The sequence below is a fragment of the Pseudorca crassidens genome, chromosome 17, assembly GCF_039906515.1.
Source record: "Pseudorca crassidens isolate mPseCra1 chromosome 17, mPseCra1.hap1, whole genome shotgun sequence".
Lineage (NCBI taxonomy): Eukaryota > Metazoa > Chordata > Mammalia > Artiodactyla > Delphinidae > Pseudorca > Pseudorca crassidens.
This window is the reverse complement of record NC_090312.1, coordinates 30,193,946-30,213,430: the sequence shown is the minus strand read 5'-3', so window position 1 is coordinate 30,213,430 and position 19,485 is coordinate 30,193,946. Positions and strand designations below refer to the sequence as shown.

At 34.8% G+C, this 19,485-nt stretch overlaps 1 protein-coding gene across 1 annotated transcript in view; it reads right to left on the bottom strand.

Moving 5' to 3' along the window:
• Window positions 1-9,181: 9,181 nt before the first annotated feature.
• EIF3E (eukaryotic translation initiation factor 3 subunit E) overlaps window positions 9,182-19,485 on the bottom strand; it is a 50,520-nt gene continuing 40,216 nt past the window's right edge. The window contains exons 11-13 of the mRNA XM_067711488.1: window positions 10,881-10,983; window positions 10,454-10,588; window positions 9,182-9,374 (exon numbers count right to left, since the gene is read on the bottom strand). Coding sequence (XP_067567589.1) covers window positions 9,336-9,374; window positions 10,454-10,588; window positions 10,881-10,983 — 277 coding nt within the window. The 3' untranslated portion in view covers window positions 9,182-9,335. The remainder of the gene's footprint in view (window positions 9,375-10,453; window positions 10,589-10,880; window positions 10,984-19,485) is intronic.

Here is a 19,485-nt window from a genome sequence, read left to right as displayed (position 1 = left end):
TCACAAAGAGGGTGCTTATTTTTAGAAATGAGTTTTCTTTTGATACAACGAAAAATGTTGGCCATTTCCCTTATGTTTATAACAACATTCCAATTTAATCTTCAGTTTAAAAATTCTTTAATTATTGCACAAGTTTTGTTGATTGCACAACACCCACATCGCTGTTCTACGTGTGTGTGTGTGTTTGTGTATGTGTGTACAGATTCCTTTCCTTTATGGTAATAATATACGTTAAAGCTAAGATTTACAATTTTCATTCTGCTTGCTTGGGAAAGCTTTAAACATGAATGATAGGGGGAAAAAGCTTGATAGAAAAAAAAGTCTGCTATAAAAACATTATATTTTTACTAATTTCATTATTACTTACCCAAATCTTTTTCTGGTAACAACAGTGGAGCTGGAAAGGAGCATGGTATTGTACAGGTATCTGTTCCAAAAGTTAATTCTTCTTAATTCCACATCCCTATTCTCCACCACTTAATGTCATTGATTCTATGTCATATATATATATACTGAAGGACTTCAAGTAAAAGTAACCAATAGGTGCTGGAATTATTTTTAGGGTGATTATTAGAATCTTGTACAGAAAAAGGCCTTCCAATCTAAATTTCCTTTGTTGGTTATCATGACTATCACTGAAAAATCTGGAAGAACATATGCCAAAACATACAACCGCATGTTTTTTTGTCCAGTCATACATAAGAACCCAGCATAATTATTCTTGAATTAAAAAGAGAGTTACGCTCTTTTAAATACTGAGGCCCCATCTAGTATTCAGTTGATAAATTCAGTGAAGTGTATTTACTTCACTTTTGTTTATAGTGAAATTAAAAGTTGAAAGACAAAAAAGTCTTACCAATGTAAATAAATTATGTGAAAAAACACTGCATACCACTTTATACCTTTATATGTCTTTGGCATTTCTATTTTGAGCAAATATATTGTTCTAATGTAGGACAACTTTTTAATTTTCCTTGTCTTACATTGTTTTATAAAATTTAAGAGTGAACTTTTAAAAACAAACAAGCAAACAAAAAACAAAAGAAGTTTGTCTGCTCCTAGAAGACAAAACCCAAAAAACATTGGGTAAATTAAAAAAAAACACACACACATTAGTTTTGCTTCTCTACAATTTAGTCATTATAGTAGAATATAAGTTTCAAACACACAAAACCTCGAGTCTCCTGGTGCATCTTGTGTTACCATCTCCTATTCCACTGGCATTCCTATGTCGGAGCAGAGTGTTCTTAGGATAATTTAGCTGAAAAAAAGAAAAAGAAAAAGGAAAAAAAAAGCTACAGTTCTTCCTTGTTGTCTATTCAAATATCCATAGATGCCAAAGGGAATTCTCTCATTTTTTCTTTAGATGCTCTAGAAGGGAGCAAACTGTTTTAGTATTGTTTTTAACTTTGATGAATGATGAACTTAAATTTCATTCTGTTTTCTAATAAGAGAATGTAATAGCATCTTATAAGAAATAATTTTGTCAGTATGGGACTTTTTTTTTTTAAACTATATAGTCAACTGTTCTTCCCAGAGTTCCTTAAGTCACTAATGGTCAGATAAGAAAAGGCTGCCAGGTGATCAAATGATAAACCTGAACAATAATGTCCAAGTTACAATGTCCAGCTGCCAGGTGATCAAATGATAAACCTGAACAATAATGTCCAAGTTACAAGACTGTTTTGAGACTCATTTGAGACGATGTAAAACATTACAGATGAATGTTAACAAAAAGTGAAAATGAAGCAAATATGAGGCATTATTACTGACTGTGAAACCGCATTTGAGTCCTACAAATCTTCAAAGAACAAGGCCCAAAGTCCCATAACTGTGTCTAGTTATGCCTAGACAACCAAGAATGTTCTCTAATTATGTCATCTATTAAAACATACTGATCATGTAGAACTCTGGATGATTTCTGAATCAAGGAAACCATCCACAGTCTGCCCAGTATTTTCTAGGCCTGGTTATTCTAACTCACCAGCAGAAATTTAAAATTTTAAGTAAGAATGATAACAAAAGTTCCAATACCTGTCATAGCTTCTTAAGTTTTGTCCCTCTCAACATAGTGTTTACAATGACAGCAGCACATATAACACCGATTTACTGACCTTTCAATATACAAAGATAAAGCTTCTGATTTGCCATTATGGGATTCATGCTTTATGCTTTGTTTGCTTTGTTTTTAAAAGTTGTGATGATTTTAAGCGGATCTACGTGCACTGTTTTCTGGTCTCCTGGCATCTCATAGCATGCACTTAGGAAACAGCTGGCAAAGTTTCAAGGTGCAAATCTGTGGCTAGGAGTGGAGAAACACTAACTGGCTTATGCACAGAAGGTCCAACAGCTCTGTCCTAATTAGCCAACTGAACAAAGACACAACTAATCAGTGCTTCCTCTCTATGCAAACCATTTGTCTTTAAAATAAAATGAAAAGCTGCATACTCCCTAAGTTGAGGAAACCAGAGGGAATCACAGCAATGCCCTCTCTGCTAGACTGCTGCTTTAATATTTACCAAACATCACCTGTGTACCTGAATAAACAGATAGGTAGTGGAGTAAATATCTAAGCATCTACTATTATGCCTACTGTTTAGGGAGTACAAAGATGAAGAAATTATGGTTATTATGCTTAAAGGGCAATGTAGAAGGCAAGAAAAAAAAAGGTCCACAAATAAAAGCAATCCAATACTATATTTTATTCCCTCAGAAGAGCACCAGATTTCAAGTCCTGATTAAATGAAAGTGTTTCTGCGATCCAATTGCTTTTTCCATGCCATTGTGCACATAAGCCATACCTCTGGGTCCTCAAAACAGCTGCTGTCTAGATCCACATGGAATCTTCGATGTATACGTTTAAGCCATCAGACTTACACATGCACATAAGCAATACTTCGTTTATTTACCTGGAATTGTGCCTAAGTACCCATGCTGTTTCCCAGTTCAAAATGTCAACTTCTCCTCAATTGTCCTCACAATACTTAAAAACTAAATGAATCAATCTGGCATTGTTCTCCCAATCTCAGCAGACTAAATGGAAGTCAGCACAAGAATCAGTTTTAGAACCAAAATAGGAGATGCCTTAGATTAATGTTATTTCTTGCAGATTCTAATAATTCAACAGTTTATTAAATACATGAGATGAAAAATTAACAAAACTTAACAGTGTTTGTGCTACCTCTCCAGCAAGTTAACACTTTTCCAGAGGATGGCTTCTTCTCTGAGAGAATTAAAATGCATGGGAGTAAATTATGCATGGAAAACACTTAAAACAGTTTAACAGCAGGCCATTTTCTAAGAGTCTAATTAAAGACTCATTGAAAGTTTTAAACATTTCACTCTAGCAGATAGTTTGGACCTGACCTTGGTTACTTCTCTTACTGATGGTTGTTACTACTCAGTATTTTACTACTGACATCTACTGCTGAGGTAAATCTGATTTAGGGCTTCAACTGCTCCAGTGTTAGCAGTGATACTAGAACAAAAAGGTTTCTTCCCAAGTGACCTCTTCAAGATGCTTCAGGATTTTTGAGGATACCTGTACCTCTTCCTTTGTTCACACATCTACCAGATGGAAAACAAAACAGTGGTTAGATGTGGGGATCAACAGTAGGCTGACAAACAGAATTCTGAGTTCAGAATATTGTGATTTTAGAAGTCAATAGTTTTATATGTTGTTCAGCTGTTTTCCTGACTACTGGGAAGTAGAGAGGAAGGAAAACATCTGAGATCATTAGAATATCTGCCTCTATTTTCCTTCTATCATTACCAAGAAAGAGCCAAGACCCAGAGAAAGACAAGTTTGGAAACTTTTCTTAAATTGCAGTTATCATGTTGATTTTAACAACTTTTCAACTAACCTTAACCATAAAATAAAAACGTATCCTATAACAACAATTCATCAGTCTAAGTGTTTCCACATACAATAGTACTTACCAAATTGTATTATGTTTGTGTGTCTCAGACATCAACTCTAAATTCATGGAAAGAAGGGCTGTGGAAGTCTTTAAAAGTTTTTGAACAGGTACATTTATCAACCTTTCCCCCTCTAAGTCCACATTTTTTCCACTGTACAATTCTGAACAAGACTCATTCATTCATTCAATAATTTATCAAGGGCCTACTATAAGCCAGGCATTAGGGATTCAGCAATGAAAAAGACACGTATTATCCATAAACAAATGAAAATGACAGCCTAAGACAGAAATGAACCAATTAATTATAAAATATTAAATATAATTATAGTGGGGTAAATAATACAAATGAGACCGAGATTGTGACAGAAGAATCTAGCCTAGTCTGCGGGTAAGGAAAATCTTCCTTGAGAAAGGAAATGTCAAGTTTTCTTTGATGTGAGTTGAGTCCTGGAGGAAAAATAAAACATAAACTAAAAGTACACGTGTGTGGGGACTTCCCTGGTGGTCCAATGGTTAAGAATCCGCCTTCCAATGCAGGGGACTCGGGTTCAATCCCTGGTCAGGGAACTAAGATCCCACATGCCGCGGGGCAACTGAGCCTGCGTGCCACAACTAGAGAGAAGCCCGCGCACCGTAACGAAGAGCCTGCGCGCTGCAACTAAGACCTGATGCAGCCAAATCAATAAATGAATGAATATTAAAAAACAACAAAAAAAGTACACGTGTGCTTCTGGGAAGTGGGAAGTGGAAGCAGAGAAAATTTATTCCCAAGCAGAGGGAACAGCATTACAAACATTAAAGCATAGGGAAGGACTGTTGTTCTTTAGAGAAGTATTTTTCAAATGTGAATTAATATCAAACAGTAGATTATGAAAGCAATAGAACAGAACAGAATAAAAAGAGATCACCACATATCAAAAAGGTGGGTATTGTTTTATAAAACTTTTGCATCAAATATGTTTATTTTTATAGTATTGGGTCATGATGTAAAATGTTTTCCTTACTCTGCAGCAGTCAAAATAGCTTGAAGCTACTGCTTTAAGGACTGAGGTCAGTAGGGCTTGAGGCTGGCATATAATGAATGAGGCTGATGCAGCAAGCAGATGCCAGATAATGAGAGCCAGGTTAAGGATTCAGTCTTCAGGCTAACAATGGGGAGCCGCTGAAGAATTTCAGTGAAGAAAAACACTCAGATTTAAATTTGAAAAAATTACTCGAACTCTATAATATGGAAAACGGGTGGGATTGGGGGGGTGTCAAGAATAGTTACAGGGAGAGTAACTCAGAAGTTATTGTGTTCATTAAGTGACAGATGCTAGAGCTTGGGCAAGAGTAGTGGTAGAGAAATAGATTCAAAACATAAAATATAAAATAAATGTAAAGAATACAAGTGGGCATTGAAAGTACGATAAGAGACTACCAAAGATGCAGAAAATAACTGAAATAAGAAACTGAATGGATGTTTAACAGCAAATTAGACACAGTTGAAGAGGTTGTTAATGAATTAGAAAACAGATCTGAAGAAATTACCCAAAAAGCAATGCAGCACAGATGACAGAGGTAAAAAAATATGAAAGGGAGGGAGGTTCTTCTGGAGTGAGAACTCAAAAACTTGAGGACCCAAGAAAAGGAAATACCCAAAGAGATAATTTTCCAGAACTAATGCAACACAAAAGCCATTTTCAGCATCAGGAGGCCCAGTGAAAACTTTTCAGTATAAATAGAAGAAAATTCACTTAGACATCTCATTGTAAAACTGTAGAACACCAATGAAAAGGAAATGCTAAAAGCAACCTGAGGGGAAAAAAATGTAATTACAAAAAGAATGAACAAGAAAAAGGGTACTATTGTACAAAATAATGTCTTATTTATGAGGTTACAATGAAAAGGACAGACTATGGACACAAATAACAAGCTGAGAGAAAGACGACTGCAGTCGAAGCTTTCTTCATATTGTTGGCAGGGGGCAAAGATATTAATTTTAAGACATTAAGTTAAAAAATACAAGTTAAAATTTCTAGGGTGACCACTATAAAAATAGAATGTTTAGCTACCCAACTAGTAGAAGATCAAAGAAAAATGGAACCATAAGAAGGCAAGAAATAGAGTGGAAAAAAGACAAAGTGGAACATATAGAAAGCTTATAATAAGATGGTAGAAATAAACCCATATATGTTAGTAATCATAATAAAATGAATGGATTTAACATTCCAGTTAACAGGCACATGACTGTCAGGCTGGTTCCAAAAACTCCAGATAAGAAGCTGGAAACACCCTGTGTTCATCAATCCTTGAATGAATTAATTATGGTATATTCAGACAATGGAATATTACAAAGCAGTGAAAAAGAATAGACTACAGCTGAATACAGCAACATGAATAAATCAATATGGATAAGTTTCGGTGTTTACAAAGCAAGCCACAGAATACAAAGCATGATTTCAATTAAATACATGTCAAAAACATGCAAAACCAGGCATTTTTGCTAGGGATGTACATATAAAGAAATTAACACAAAGGTCATGGTAATGGTTACTTCTCAGGGGCAAAGAGGAAAATACAATTAGTGGGGCTCACAAGCTCTTCAAAGTTACTAGAACCATTCAATTTCTTAAGCTGAGTAGTAGGTAGGAGATACTGGTAAATGGGTATTTTATTTTTCTTTAAACTGGAGATATTATTTATATATATTCTTTTGTATATTTCATATGTTAAAAAGCATAAACACACTGCTTGTGAATATATAGTTACTTTAAAAAAAGATACACAAGCAACTATTTAAGCTTCATGAACTCTTTTTCTCTGACGTGTTCCCAGTGCCTGTAAAAACTGCTGACACATAGAAGGGTCTATTATTGAATGGAAAAAAATAAAGAGCACAAAAAAATTAATCAGTATGTAATTTGTGCTCAACATCTTACTGGGACAGTTTGCCTGTTATCAAAACTTAAGGTTAAATCCAGAACCAAGTAATTTGTTTTTATGCAAACCTCAAATGTGCACTTCAACAATGAACAAAGTTTGGTAATGTGTAAAAATGGCCATTAGTTATATACAGTTTTATTATTTTTCTGATTGATACTGGTAATCCATAGTGGCATCATCTTTCTTCAAAGGGCAGCAATATTTGAAAAGCAAAAAGTGGTAGAAAATGTGAACATTAACTATTCATATAATGTATAATCTTGAAGGAGTGGTACATAAATAGAAAAAAAAATCAGAGCTATTCATTAAAGTTTTGTATGTTCCAATAGGTTCTTTTGTGAGGCCAATAGCATGAGATGATTATACTGGCTTAAAAAACAAAACTAAACACCCTATTGCTCTCATTTGAAGATAATAGTGCCAAGAGACTTAAATGGTTTTGTGGATCAAGATTCTCATTTACAACCTACTAAACATACATCCCATAACCCTATGTAAACTTAGTCTGGAAGGATTTATAAAGCAATAATGATGTAAGGAGAGACAGTGTGACATAACTGAAAAAGCCTGTTTTCAATTCCTTCCTTTAACATTTACTAGGTATGACCCTGAGTAACCATCTGTGTATATTTCCTCATCAACAATATATAAATATTTGCACAAAAATTTCAGTGTTTCCAGGCATAAGTGAGGCACTCAAATGTTAGATTCCTTTTCTTTTCCTTAGGGTTATTTAGATATATAGGTGTAAAAATGCCTGACACATAGTAAATGCTTAATAGTCACATACTATCTTTCCTCCCTGCAGTTTTTACAGGTCCACTAAGACGTATTAAATAACTGTCAGACTTGCTTTTAATTGCTAGTGATATAATCACCTAGAAATCTTTGCTATTAACATGGCTTGGTTGAGCTATCTTAAGATAAAAAGTGAATATTAATGATGCCTTTAAGAATGTTTTGCCCTTGGGTCACTGGTGAGGATGGAAACATAAGCATCTTAAACATTCTTCCCATTTCTACATAGCCTGAGTAATACATGCAACTTTATACAACTACTGCTCCATTTCTTATAGCTCTGTACTTTTGAGCCATGGAATTAGCTCCTACATATGAGGTAATGAGGGTCTGCTTCTATCTAGTTACTGATATGCCACTTTATGGTACTTTCTCTATGAACCTTGATCATTTTGTATTACAAGTGATCCTCTAAACTTGGCATTTTTCACAACACTGGTTATAGATGAATCAAAAATTAGCATTTGGCTTACCTTGACCAGGAATCCTCCTAGCTTCAACACCTTTGGATTACAGTTTAGAAGAACCAATACCACAAACCACAGCACAAGGGCCAAATCTGGCCTGTATTCTCCAAATTTAACTGTATGTTGAGGGTGGCCTGACCAGGTGTCAAATAAAAGAACAGTATGCATGTATCTTTTATCTTTGTACCATTTGTTGAGAGCAGAAACAGAAACTTCTGTTGCGACTGGGTTTTAGTTCAACAATCAAAATGAAACATCAAACCACTTCTAGGTAAAGGAGACCCAACCAGGGCTTTATATACTTCTTGAATATCTTAGGTGTCTATTTAACTCTGTGTTTGTGTGTGTGCATGTGCGCACATGCACAAAATATTCAAGGAGGTATTTATAAAATTCAACTTATATTCCTATTTAAGTCTCTGTAGCTGCCTAGTGAGTGACTAAAGAGTCACTTTAAGGAATTAAGAAATAGCAGCCTTATTTGTTAATAGCCCCAAACTGGAAACCACCAAAATATCCTAAAATAGGTACATGGTTAAACAATCTGGTCCATCAATGCCATGGAATACAACTTAGCAATAAAAAAAACACAAACTACTGATATATATGGTAACTTGGATAAAGAGATCTCAAGGGCATTATGAGTAGAAAAAGCTAATCTCAAAAAAGTCACATATTGTATAATTCCATTGCTGTAACATTCTCATGACAAAATTATAGAGACAGAGAACAGACGAGTGGTTGCCAGAGGTTAGGGCTGGTTGGAGTAGGTGTGACTCCAAAGGGGTAGCATGAGGGAGATCTTCATGATGATGATAGCTCTGTATCTTGACTGCAGCGATGGTTACCAAAAAAGTGATAAAATGGTACAGAGCTATTCACACCATTGTACCAATGTCAATACCCTGGTTTTGATACTGTATTATAGTAACACATGAGGAAAAAATTGGGAGAAACTAGATTAAGGCTGCATAGGACCTCTCTGTACTATTTCTGCAACTTCCTGTGAATCTATAATTATTCCAAAATAAAAAGTTTTAAAAAAATCACACACTTACATACACAAGGAAATATAATGACATAAATGAAACATAGCCAATTTTATTCAAATTCTCCAAAACTTATGCTAAATATGTTAATTGTTTATAAAATGTTTCACCTTTGTATAATGGTTTTATTATTTCACCTTTCTTTTATAGTTTTTTCATTTTTTCTGTACAGTTCTTCAGTAGAAGCCAGAGTCCTGAGTTGCCCAGTTAGGAGCCTAAAATACACAAAGAGAAATCAACAGGGTGAAAAGAAATACTTTCTGAAAAGCCAGTTTCAAAAAAAAGTGATACTAGCAAAGTTTTTTAGCAATACTCCTCCCAAACCATTCTCTAAGATTTTAACAACCTCTTCAATTACTAAATGCGAGGTGTCTCAGAACAACAACAAAACACACCAAAATACCATCTGATACAGTTTCTCACCAATTATAAAGTATGACAAGGACAATATCACCAATATTATAACTAAAATCAATACAAATTGATCCTTAAGCATACGGAAACAACCATTGCATAAAAGTTATTTTTCAGGCTCAGTTATTCTGGACTTGGATGGAAAAGGCAAGGACAATAATTTCCTAATTCTTCCTTCTCTTTTACAACTGAAGGACTATGCTAAGGACAAAATCTGATACTAAAACTTCAATCAAATGAGATCTTTGAATGTGCCTCAACAGTTTCCTAAAAATGTCCTACCCTCCAGTTATACATAATCATAATGACTAAAGAGCATTAGAGGTAGTTTGGAATCCCAAAATTACAAGGCCATACAAATTCATTTAGTATCTAATATGCAGGATTTCTACCAAAAAGGGGGATATATTTTTCTGAAAATTAAATATGACTTTCAGATAAAATAAAATTTTATAAAATCAATATATATAAGATCAACATTTTTACAGAAGTAGTTCTTTAGATTTACGGAATAAAAGGAAAATGAATTTCAAACACTTGAGAGAGAACACATGTAAGTTATTATCTGCCAGTATCAAAATGATGTGTTAAAAACACTGAGGAAATGAGATAATGAAGGCACACAGGAAGGGTAAAAGAAAAATAACCCAATTATGGTTAAAACTAGGAACACTTAATTTTTTTTGCTGCCTTAACTAATGCATAATACATCTAAGAGAAACCTTTTCCATTTAGTAATTTCTTAAATAAAATGTTTATAGCCCCAAAAATACAGAATCAGATACAACCAAAATTAATTTGTTCTCAAATGAAGTCCATATAACAATTATATTACATTATTGCTAAATCCCAGACAGAAGAGAAGATGTGTGGTTCTTACCTCTGATCTACTGTTCTGATTAAGTTTCTTCTCAATATTCATGGCCAACATCTGGCTTCTAAATGAAAGGCTTTTGGTCTTTTCAATCACTTGCTGATAGGGTGAGACTGCATTGTTACCCATAACCACATGACCCTACAATGAGACAGAGGGAAACTGATCCTGTAATGTTAACAACCAAGTTTCTCAGGTAAGTCATGAGGATGACATCACAACCTACATGTCTGTTGCAAATATTTTTATGCACAGAGATGACAATATTCATCCAACAACACAAAATAGGAGGTTGCTGTTGCCTTCAGAAAATTATTATACATTAAAACAAAAATTCTTAATAGAATAAATGTCCTAATAAAAACTTCTCCCCAAAGTATCAAATAATCAGCAACTGATATCTAGTATTTTGCACAGATAACATAATACTCACTAATTTAGAATCAATCTTGGCATCCAGTCTTGCATTTCTAATCAAATTTACAATCCACCTTTCAGCTTCTTCTGGAGTCATGTTCAGTTTATCTGCCAACATGCTAATGAAAAAAGAAAAAAATGACATTAACTGGGTCTAAAAACTTAGTTTCACATACATAGTCTTTGACCTATGCTCTGAATAGAAACTTTTAGGTACTTATGGGTCACCTTCTCTTAAATATTATGAGTCTTAAAAGTGCACTATTGATGTTTGTGCTATTATCTTGTACCATTCACAATCTATCTCATTTCACCAACCAGACTGTAAGATCCTTGAAGGTAGGGCCCCATAATCTGTATTACAGAAATCCTATTACAAGGAACATCAGTAGTAAGAATAATAAAATGTAACACGTAACTAAAACTCAGGGCCGCTACATATGTTTGTTATAAATTCTAAGGACACTCCCTAGAACTAGAACACTATATAACCTAAATGACCACTGAATTTAAGGGAAAAGAGACAGACACACATACACAGAAAACCCGAAAGGAGAGGGGGAGGGAAAAAGATGACAGACACCAAGACCCTGATCTAAAGCCTTTGATGTCATCAACCAATCTGCATTTTCTAATTTATGGTCAGGTTGAAAAAGAGGCCACTGCAGAGCTTAATTTATCAGGACTAACACAAACACAAGCCTTGCTAGTAGGTAAGCCAGTCAGTCACCTGATGAAAGAGTATCTACATATGCATGTATAGTATTTGGAAGGATGGTATACATATATGCATATACACAGGTGTTAGACACAAACATTAACTGTCCCCTTTTACTTGTCTTCACTGAAGATATTGCACACTTGCTAGGCCTTCTAATGTTATCACTGGTTTAATGGAAAAAAAAAAACCTAGAATATCAGTAACAAAATAATTCCTTAGAATATTATAAACTAAAATTCCTGATTTGATTGCATTCCCAATTTTATAACATAAATATCCAAGACATTGCCAATCATATAATTATGTAATTCCGGAGCTCCCAACCTAAAAGTAACCAATCAAGTTAATAAAAATACCTTTATGGGAATAATATAATCTGTGCTAGCCCTATTTTATATGTTTATTGTCAAAGAGAAGAATTTCATTCAAAATGTAAAAATTAAGTTAGACTATCAATAAAATCATTACACACTAAATTACAAACTAAAGCTATGAAGACAATCATTTAAAATTTATCCCTAAAATATGCTTGATGTTAAAAACATCATGATGAGTATGAGCCAACTCAACCATAAAACTCCCTGGATTTACATGTCAAATTCTGTTGTCTGTCTTTTTATGGTTAATTTTGCTGTAAGTACACATTCTCAGCAAACACAAAGAACAATTAGTCCATGACTACTACTTCAATTTCATGATCAGGTTTCATCTTAGTCTCTTTGTTACTGCTCTCTAACCAAACCTTATTTTATTTAAGCTACTAGAAGTAGGGAAGTGTGTCATTTTACTGAAAGAACCAGGCTTTTTTTTGACTAGGAAAAATTCCTGCAGCTGGTGTTTCCTGTGGCTTCCCAATAAACTCCTTGTGTTTCCTGCAGGTACTTGACTTAGAGATGTGTAAATTTCATTCTCCTGGGCTTCCCTGGTGGCGCAGTGGTTAAGAATCCGCCTGCCAATGCAGGGGACAAGGGTTCAAGCCCTGGTCCGGTAAGTTCCCACATGCCGTGGAGCAATGAAGCCTGTGTGCCACAACTACTGAGCCTGCGAGCCACAACTACGGACGCCCGCGTGCCTAGAGCCCGTGCTCCGCAACGAGAAGCCAACGCAATGAGAAGCCCATGCACCACAACGAAGAGTAGCCCCTGCTCTCCGCAACCAGAGAAAGCACGCACACAGCAAGGAAGACTCAACGCAGCCAAAAATAAATAAATAAATAAATTTCATTCTCTTCTGTGCTGCTAAAGTAACCAACTGCCTAATACTTTTATCTGAAGCTGCTACTCTAAAGGTAAAGAACATATTTTCCAAAAGATATTACTTTATCGACTCTTGTAACAATTTCTCTTTTGTATGTCTCCTGCATTCCCCCAAAATACAACTCTTTAAAGTGAGGTCAAGACCATTTTACTCTGAAAAGCACAAATGAAAATAATTTATACTGAATATATTAAAACTCCAATCTTCAAGATCTCTATATACTGCTTTTCAAAATAGACGTTATTCCTAGTAGCTACTAATTGTGTATAGTTGGTTTTATACAGATTTTTAAAAATTATAATATAGAACCTGTTTATCCAGGCTGTTTACATAATTAAAATTATAATGAAACATTCAGTCTCAAGCCTAAGTTACTGATCAGATTCCTCTTCTTGCTGCCTATAACAAACTGAGAAGTCCTATCAATTATCTCTTTAACCACTGCCTCTAATCTAAGTTCCCTACCAAACTACTCTCATCTTGAAAGACTCTCCTCTTCACCAACCAGACTAAACCTCTCTGTTCATTAAACATACCATGTTTTTAACCACTTCAGGACCTTTGCACATGCTGTGCCTTCTGCTTAAAAGGCTAATCCACCTTTTTCTTCACTAAGCTATGTGTTACATGGCTATCAGTTAAAACAGCACCCTCATCAGCCTTCCAAGACACCTCTGCCAATCATGACAGATCTGTTTGATGCTTTCAAGGGCCCCTATTTTTTTCAGAGCATTCATAGAGCTGTAGTTGTTTTACTGAGTATCTGCTTTCATGGTAGACTGTATATGTACCCCAAGAGCATGCATCATAGCTTCTTTGTTCATTGCTATATATCCAGCAATTAGCACAGTCTACAGGAGGCAATTAAATAAATACTTATTGTCTGATTCCTACCCTAGTCACTACCCTAGGGCTCCATTACTATTTCCTAATTTTCTAATTAATCTACCTCGAGTCTCTCCTTAATCTATTTTACATAGTTGTCAGCTTAGTCCTAAAACCCAACTACCAGTTTATTCCTAAATTCCTTTCAAATCTTTAATAGAGCCCTTCTACCAAAACAATAAAATTCAAACTTCCAAGTTTCTCTTTCATGGTTCTCTACAATTTAGCTACAATCTACCTTTCCAGCCTTCTCTTATTCTTCCTCATGAATACCACACACCAACCAAATCATTCATTCAACAAAATATGCACTATGTTAGATGTTTGTGACAACATACAGTCTGCTCCCCACTTTCATAAAGTTTAAAGCTGGAGACTGGGAAATAGGGGACAATCACCTAATACCCCAAATATATAAACTATTTTTAGTGTAAGGATAAAAAAGTGAAAGGAGCTATGTGAGTGCAAAAGGGTTTAACCAGTTCCAGTCTGGAAGTTTGAGGACGGTTTAAGTAAAGGAATATTTAAGGTCAAATTTTAAGATAAAAGAAAGAAAATTCTACGCTGTATAACTCTACCTAGAATTTTCCATCCCTCTTTTTTCTTTACATACATATTCTAAGTCTCATATTCCATTATGGTTAGAGCAATCTGGCAACATGCAGCAAGACCCACAAATGTCTGCATACTCTGACCCATAATCCCACTTTGGGGATTTACTGTTTTGCAATGTGCTTGTTGATCCTTTACTTTTAAATCAAGTCAAAGAAAAACTTGAAATAAGGTCCGAGAAGTATCAGTAAATTATTGATGGTATCGCAGGTTATCTAGGCTACCAATCACTCTGAGAATAAGTAAGAGAACGTGGCAATAATCCAGTTTCTTTCAAGTAACAGGAAAATATACACAGTAAAAGTAAATAATAGAAATCCTCAAAGTCCACAATTCTCTTACATTCTACTGATTTTATGAAAATATTAGTAAAGGTTTAAAAATAAAAATTTAATATCCTATTAAAGCTTAAAAAAACAAACTTGCCTTAAGCTATCCTACACCATGTTAATTTTGTGTTTTTAAAATAATTTAGTTTATCAATAAATTAAAAGACAAAATGTATCAAAAGGCAGAATTTCTGAGAAAAATACCTAATTCAATCTAGGTTTCAAACTCAAAAATAACTTCCAGATTATTTAGATTACACTAAAAATCTCAACCCTGTCAGTAGGCAGCTTAAAGAAGATATTTTAGGCTTAAAGACTTATATTTAAGACATGACACCATAAAACTCCCAGAAGATAACATAGGCAAAACATTCTCTGACATAAATCATACCACTGTTTTCTTAGGTCAGTTTCCCAAGGCAATAGAAATAAAAGCAAAAAACAAACAAAAAATAACCAAATGGAACCTAATCAAACGTAAGCTTTTGCACAGCAAAGGAAACCATAAACAAAACAGAAAGACAACCTACTGACTGGGAGAAAGTATTTGCAAATGATGCGACCAACAAGGGATTAATTTCCAAAATATACAAACAGCTCATACAACTCAACAACAACAACAAAACAACCTAGTCCGAAAAAATGGGCAGAAGACCTAAACAGACATTTCTCCAAAGAAGACATACAGAGATGGCCAATAGGCCTATGAAAAGATGCTCAACATTGCTAATTATTAGAGAAATGCAAATCAAAACTGCAATGAGGTACCACCTCACATCAGTCAGAATGGCCATCACTAAAAAGTCTACAAATAACAAATGCTGGAGAGGGTGTGGAGAAAAGGGAACCCTCCTACATTGTTGGTGGGAATGTAAATTGGTGCAGCCACTAGAGAAAACAGTATGGAGGTTCCTCAAAAAACGAAAAAGAGTTGCCATATGATCCAGCAATCCCACTCCTGGGTATATATCCAGACAAAACCATAATTCAAAAAGATACATGCACCCCTATGTTCACAGCAGCAATACTATTCACAATAGCCAAAACATGGAAACAACCCAAATGTCCAATGACAGATGAATGGATAAAGAAGATGTGGTATATATACACAAAGGAATACTACTCAGCCATAAAAAAGAATGAAATAATGCCATTTGCAGCAACATGGATGGACCTGGAGATATCATACTAAGTGAAGTCAGACAGAGAAAGACAAATACCACATGATACCACTTATATGTGAAATGTAAAATATGACACAAATGAACTTATCTACAAAACAGAAACAGACTCAAGGACAGGGAACAGACTTGTGGTTGCTGAGGTAGAGGAGGGCTGGGGGAGGGATGGACTGGTAGTTTGGGATTAGCAGATGTAAACTACTATATATAGAATGGATAAACAACAAGGTCCTACTGTATAGCACAGGGAACTATATCCAATATCCTGTAATAAACCATAATGGAAAGAAATAAAAAAAGAATATATATACATATAACTGAATCACTTTGCTATACAGCAGAAATTAACACAACACTGTAAGTCAACTATACTTCAATAAGATAAATTAAAAAGACATTTAAAATATTTTGTGTAAATTCCTTATTCCCATCTTTTAGTTGAAGAGCTCTCCTCCTCAAATGACACAACAACATGATATTGAATACGTTAAGTCAGTAATACATAAGACCCCAAGTAGCCCAAGCAATCTTGAGAAAGAAGAACAAAGCCGGAGGCATCACACACCTTGACTTCAAACTATATCACAAAGATACAGTAATCAAAACAGTATGCTACTGGCATAAAAACAGACACAAAGATCCATGGAACACAATAAAGAGCTCAAACCCAAGCATTAATTTATTTATGACAAAGGAGGCAAGAATACACGATGGGAAAAGAACAGTCTCTTCAACAAACGGTGTTGGGAAAACTGGACAGCTACATGCAAACAAATGAAACTGGACCACTACCTCACACCATGTACAAAAATTAACTCAAAATGAATTAAAGACTTGAACATTAAGACCTGAAACCAGGGCTTCCCTGGTGGCACAGTGGTTGAGAGTTCGCCTGCCGATGCAGGGGACACGGGTTCGTGCCCCAGTCTGGGAAGATCCCACATGCTGCGGAGCGGCTGGGCCCGTAAGCCATGGCCGCTGAGCCTGCGTGTCTGGAGCCTGTGCTCTGCAACGGGACAGGCCACAACAGTGAGAGGCCCGCATACCAAAATGAAAAAAAAAAAAGACCTGAAACCATAAAAAAAAAAAACACAGGTAGTAAGTTCCTTGACATAAGTCTTGGTGATGATTTTTTGGACCTGATACCAAAAACAAACCCCAAAACAAAGGCAACAAAAGCAAAAATTAACATCAAACTAAAAAACCCCTGCACAGTAAAGGAAACCATCAATGAGAAGAAAAGGCAACCTACCAAATGGGAGAAATATTGCAAAATATTGCAAACCATGTATTTAAGGGGTTAATACCCAAAACACAGAAGGAACACATATAACTCAATATCAAAACAACAAGTAATTTAATTTAAAAATGGGCAGAGGATCTGAATATTTTTCCAAGGAACGTGAAAAGGTGCTCAGCATCACTAATCATCAGAGAAATGCAAATCAAAACTATAATGAGATCTCTCACACCTGTTAGAATGGCTATTACCAAAAAGATAAGAAATAAGTGTTAGCATGAATGTGGAGAAAGGGGAACACTTGTGCACTGCTGGTGGTAAAGTAAATTGGTATAGCCACTATGGAAGACAGTATGTTAGTTCCTCAAACAATTAAAAATAGAACTATCATATGATCCAGCAATTCCACTTATGAATATTTATCAGAAGGAAATGAAAACACTAACTTGAGAAGATATACCTAAACTCATGTTCACTGCAGTATTATTTACAACAGCCAAGACACAAAAGCAACCTAAGTGACCATCAATGGATGAATGAAGAAAATGTGATACACACACACACACACACACACACACAGAGGAATATTATTCAACCATTAAAAGAATGAAACCTTGCCATTTGTGACAACATGGAAAGAACTTGAGGGCATTATGCCAAGTGAATTAAGTCAGATAGAAAAAGACAAATACCATATGATCTCATTTATACGTGGAATCTAAAACAAACAAAAAATGCTCATAGATACAGAGAAGAGATTGGGGAGGGCGGTGGGGACTGGGTGAAGGGTCAAAAGGTACAAACTTACAGTTACAAAATAAGTCATGGGATATAATGTACAGCATGGTGACTATAGTTTAGAGTAAATCTCATCACAAGAAAAAAAAATTTGCAACTATGTGTGGCGATGAATGCTGACTACAGTTATTATGGTGATCATTTCACAATATATACAATATCAAATCATTATATTGTACACCTGAAACTAATGTAATGTTTTGTTATATGTTAATTATATCTCAATTTATAAAAAGAAACCTACAACAAAAACTACCATTAATATCCTTAGCAAAATTAAAAACCACTGTAGTATTGCATTCATAAAATAAGAACAGAATGCTATAAAGGAAAAATATTCAGAGAAAAGAGTGACAGAGGGCTCTTGGAAATTAAAGAATAACATTAGAGATTTGTTGTTTTTAATCTACAGAAGATTTGAAAGATGTTGAGAAAATATCCCAGAGTGTAGAACACAAAGACAAAGTGATGGAAAATAGAGAAATGATAAGAAAATTGGAAGCCTGGTCCAGCAGGTCTAATACCTGAACAATAGAAGTTCCAGAAAGAATAAACAGTGAACATAAAGAAGAAAGAAATAATTCAAGAAAATTTCCCAGAACTGGAGAGCATGAGCTTCCAAATTAAAAAGGTCCTACATAAAGAATTAAAACAGACCTAAACTAAGGCATATCATTGTAAAATTTCAGAGCAATGGGGACCAAAAAAAAAAAGCTTCTTCCCCCCACATTTCTAGACAGGAGAACAAAACACCTGTATAAAAGATGAGGAATAAAAATGGCTTCTGACTTCTACAACAAAAGCTAGAAAGCAAGAGAATCACATCTTCAAAATTCTGGAGTAGTTTTCAAATGAGAATACCATGCCTTGAGCAATACCACTACTCAAGTATGAGAGTCAAATACACAATTTTAGATGTGAAAAAATTTACCTCCAAAGTACCCTTCCTTATAAAGCCGCTGAAGAATATGATAATTACCAAATATGATAATAAACCAAGAAAAAGGAAGGCATAATGTCCACGAAACTGGAGCACTATCATAGTAGACAAGCTAAGGAAATCCCCAGAACAAATGACAAAGAGAGATAAATATGCACCTGGCAGAAAGAGCAACGAGTTCACATTTTTTTGAAGAAGATAAAACTAATAAAATAATCAATTTTCAGAAGAGATTTATAAACTGGCAAAGAACCTGAAGTAGAATTAATGAAAAAGACATTAGGAAGAACAATGAAGCAAATGAGGGAAAAGTGGCAATTATCAATTACATGGAAAATAAATACTGAATACTAAAACATACTACAGATCTACCTTATCTGAAAAAAGGTACTAAGTTAACTTAGCACGTATTTGGTGCTAAGTTCAGAAATCAACACACAATTTATAAAATATTAAAAAGTTCAGAAAAAGTCCCATATATAAATGAGAATTTAAAATGTGATATGGGTGGCATTTCAAATAGGTCGGGGGAAGGATAGTTTTTCAATAACTCACGTTGGCTAGCTATTGGGGGTGGGGGGAAACTATTCTCTATTCCCAAATAATCATTGATGGATTCAAGTAGAAGAAATAAAGCCATTAAGGTCCTAGAAAAAAA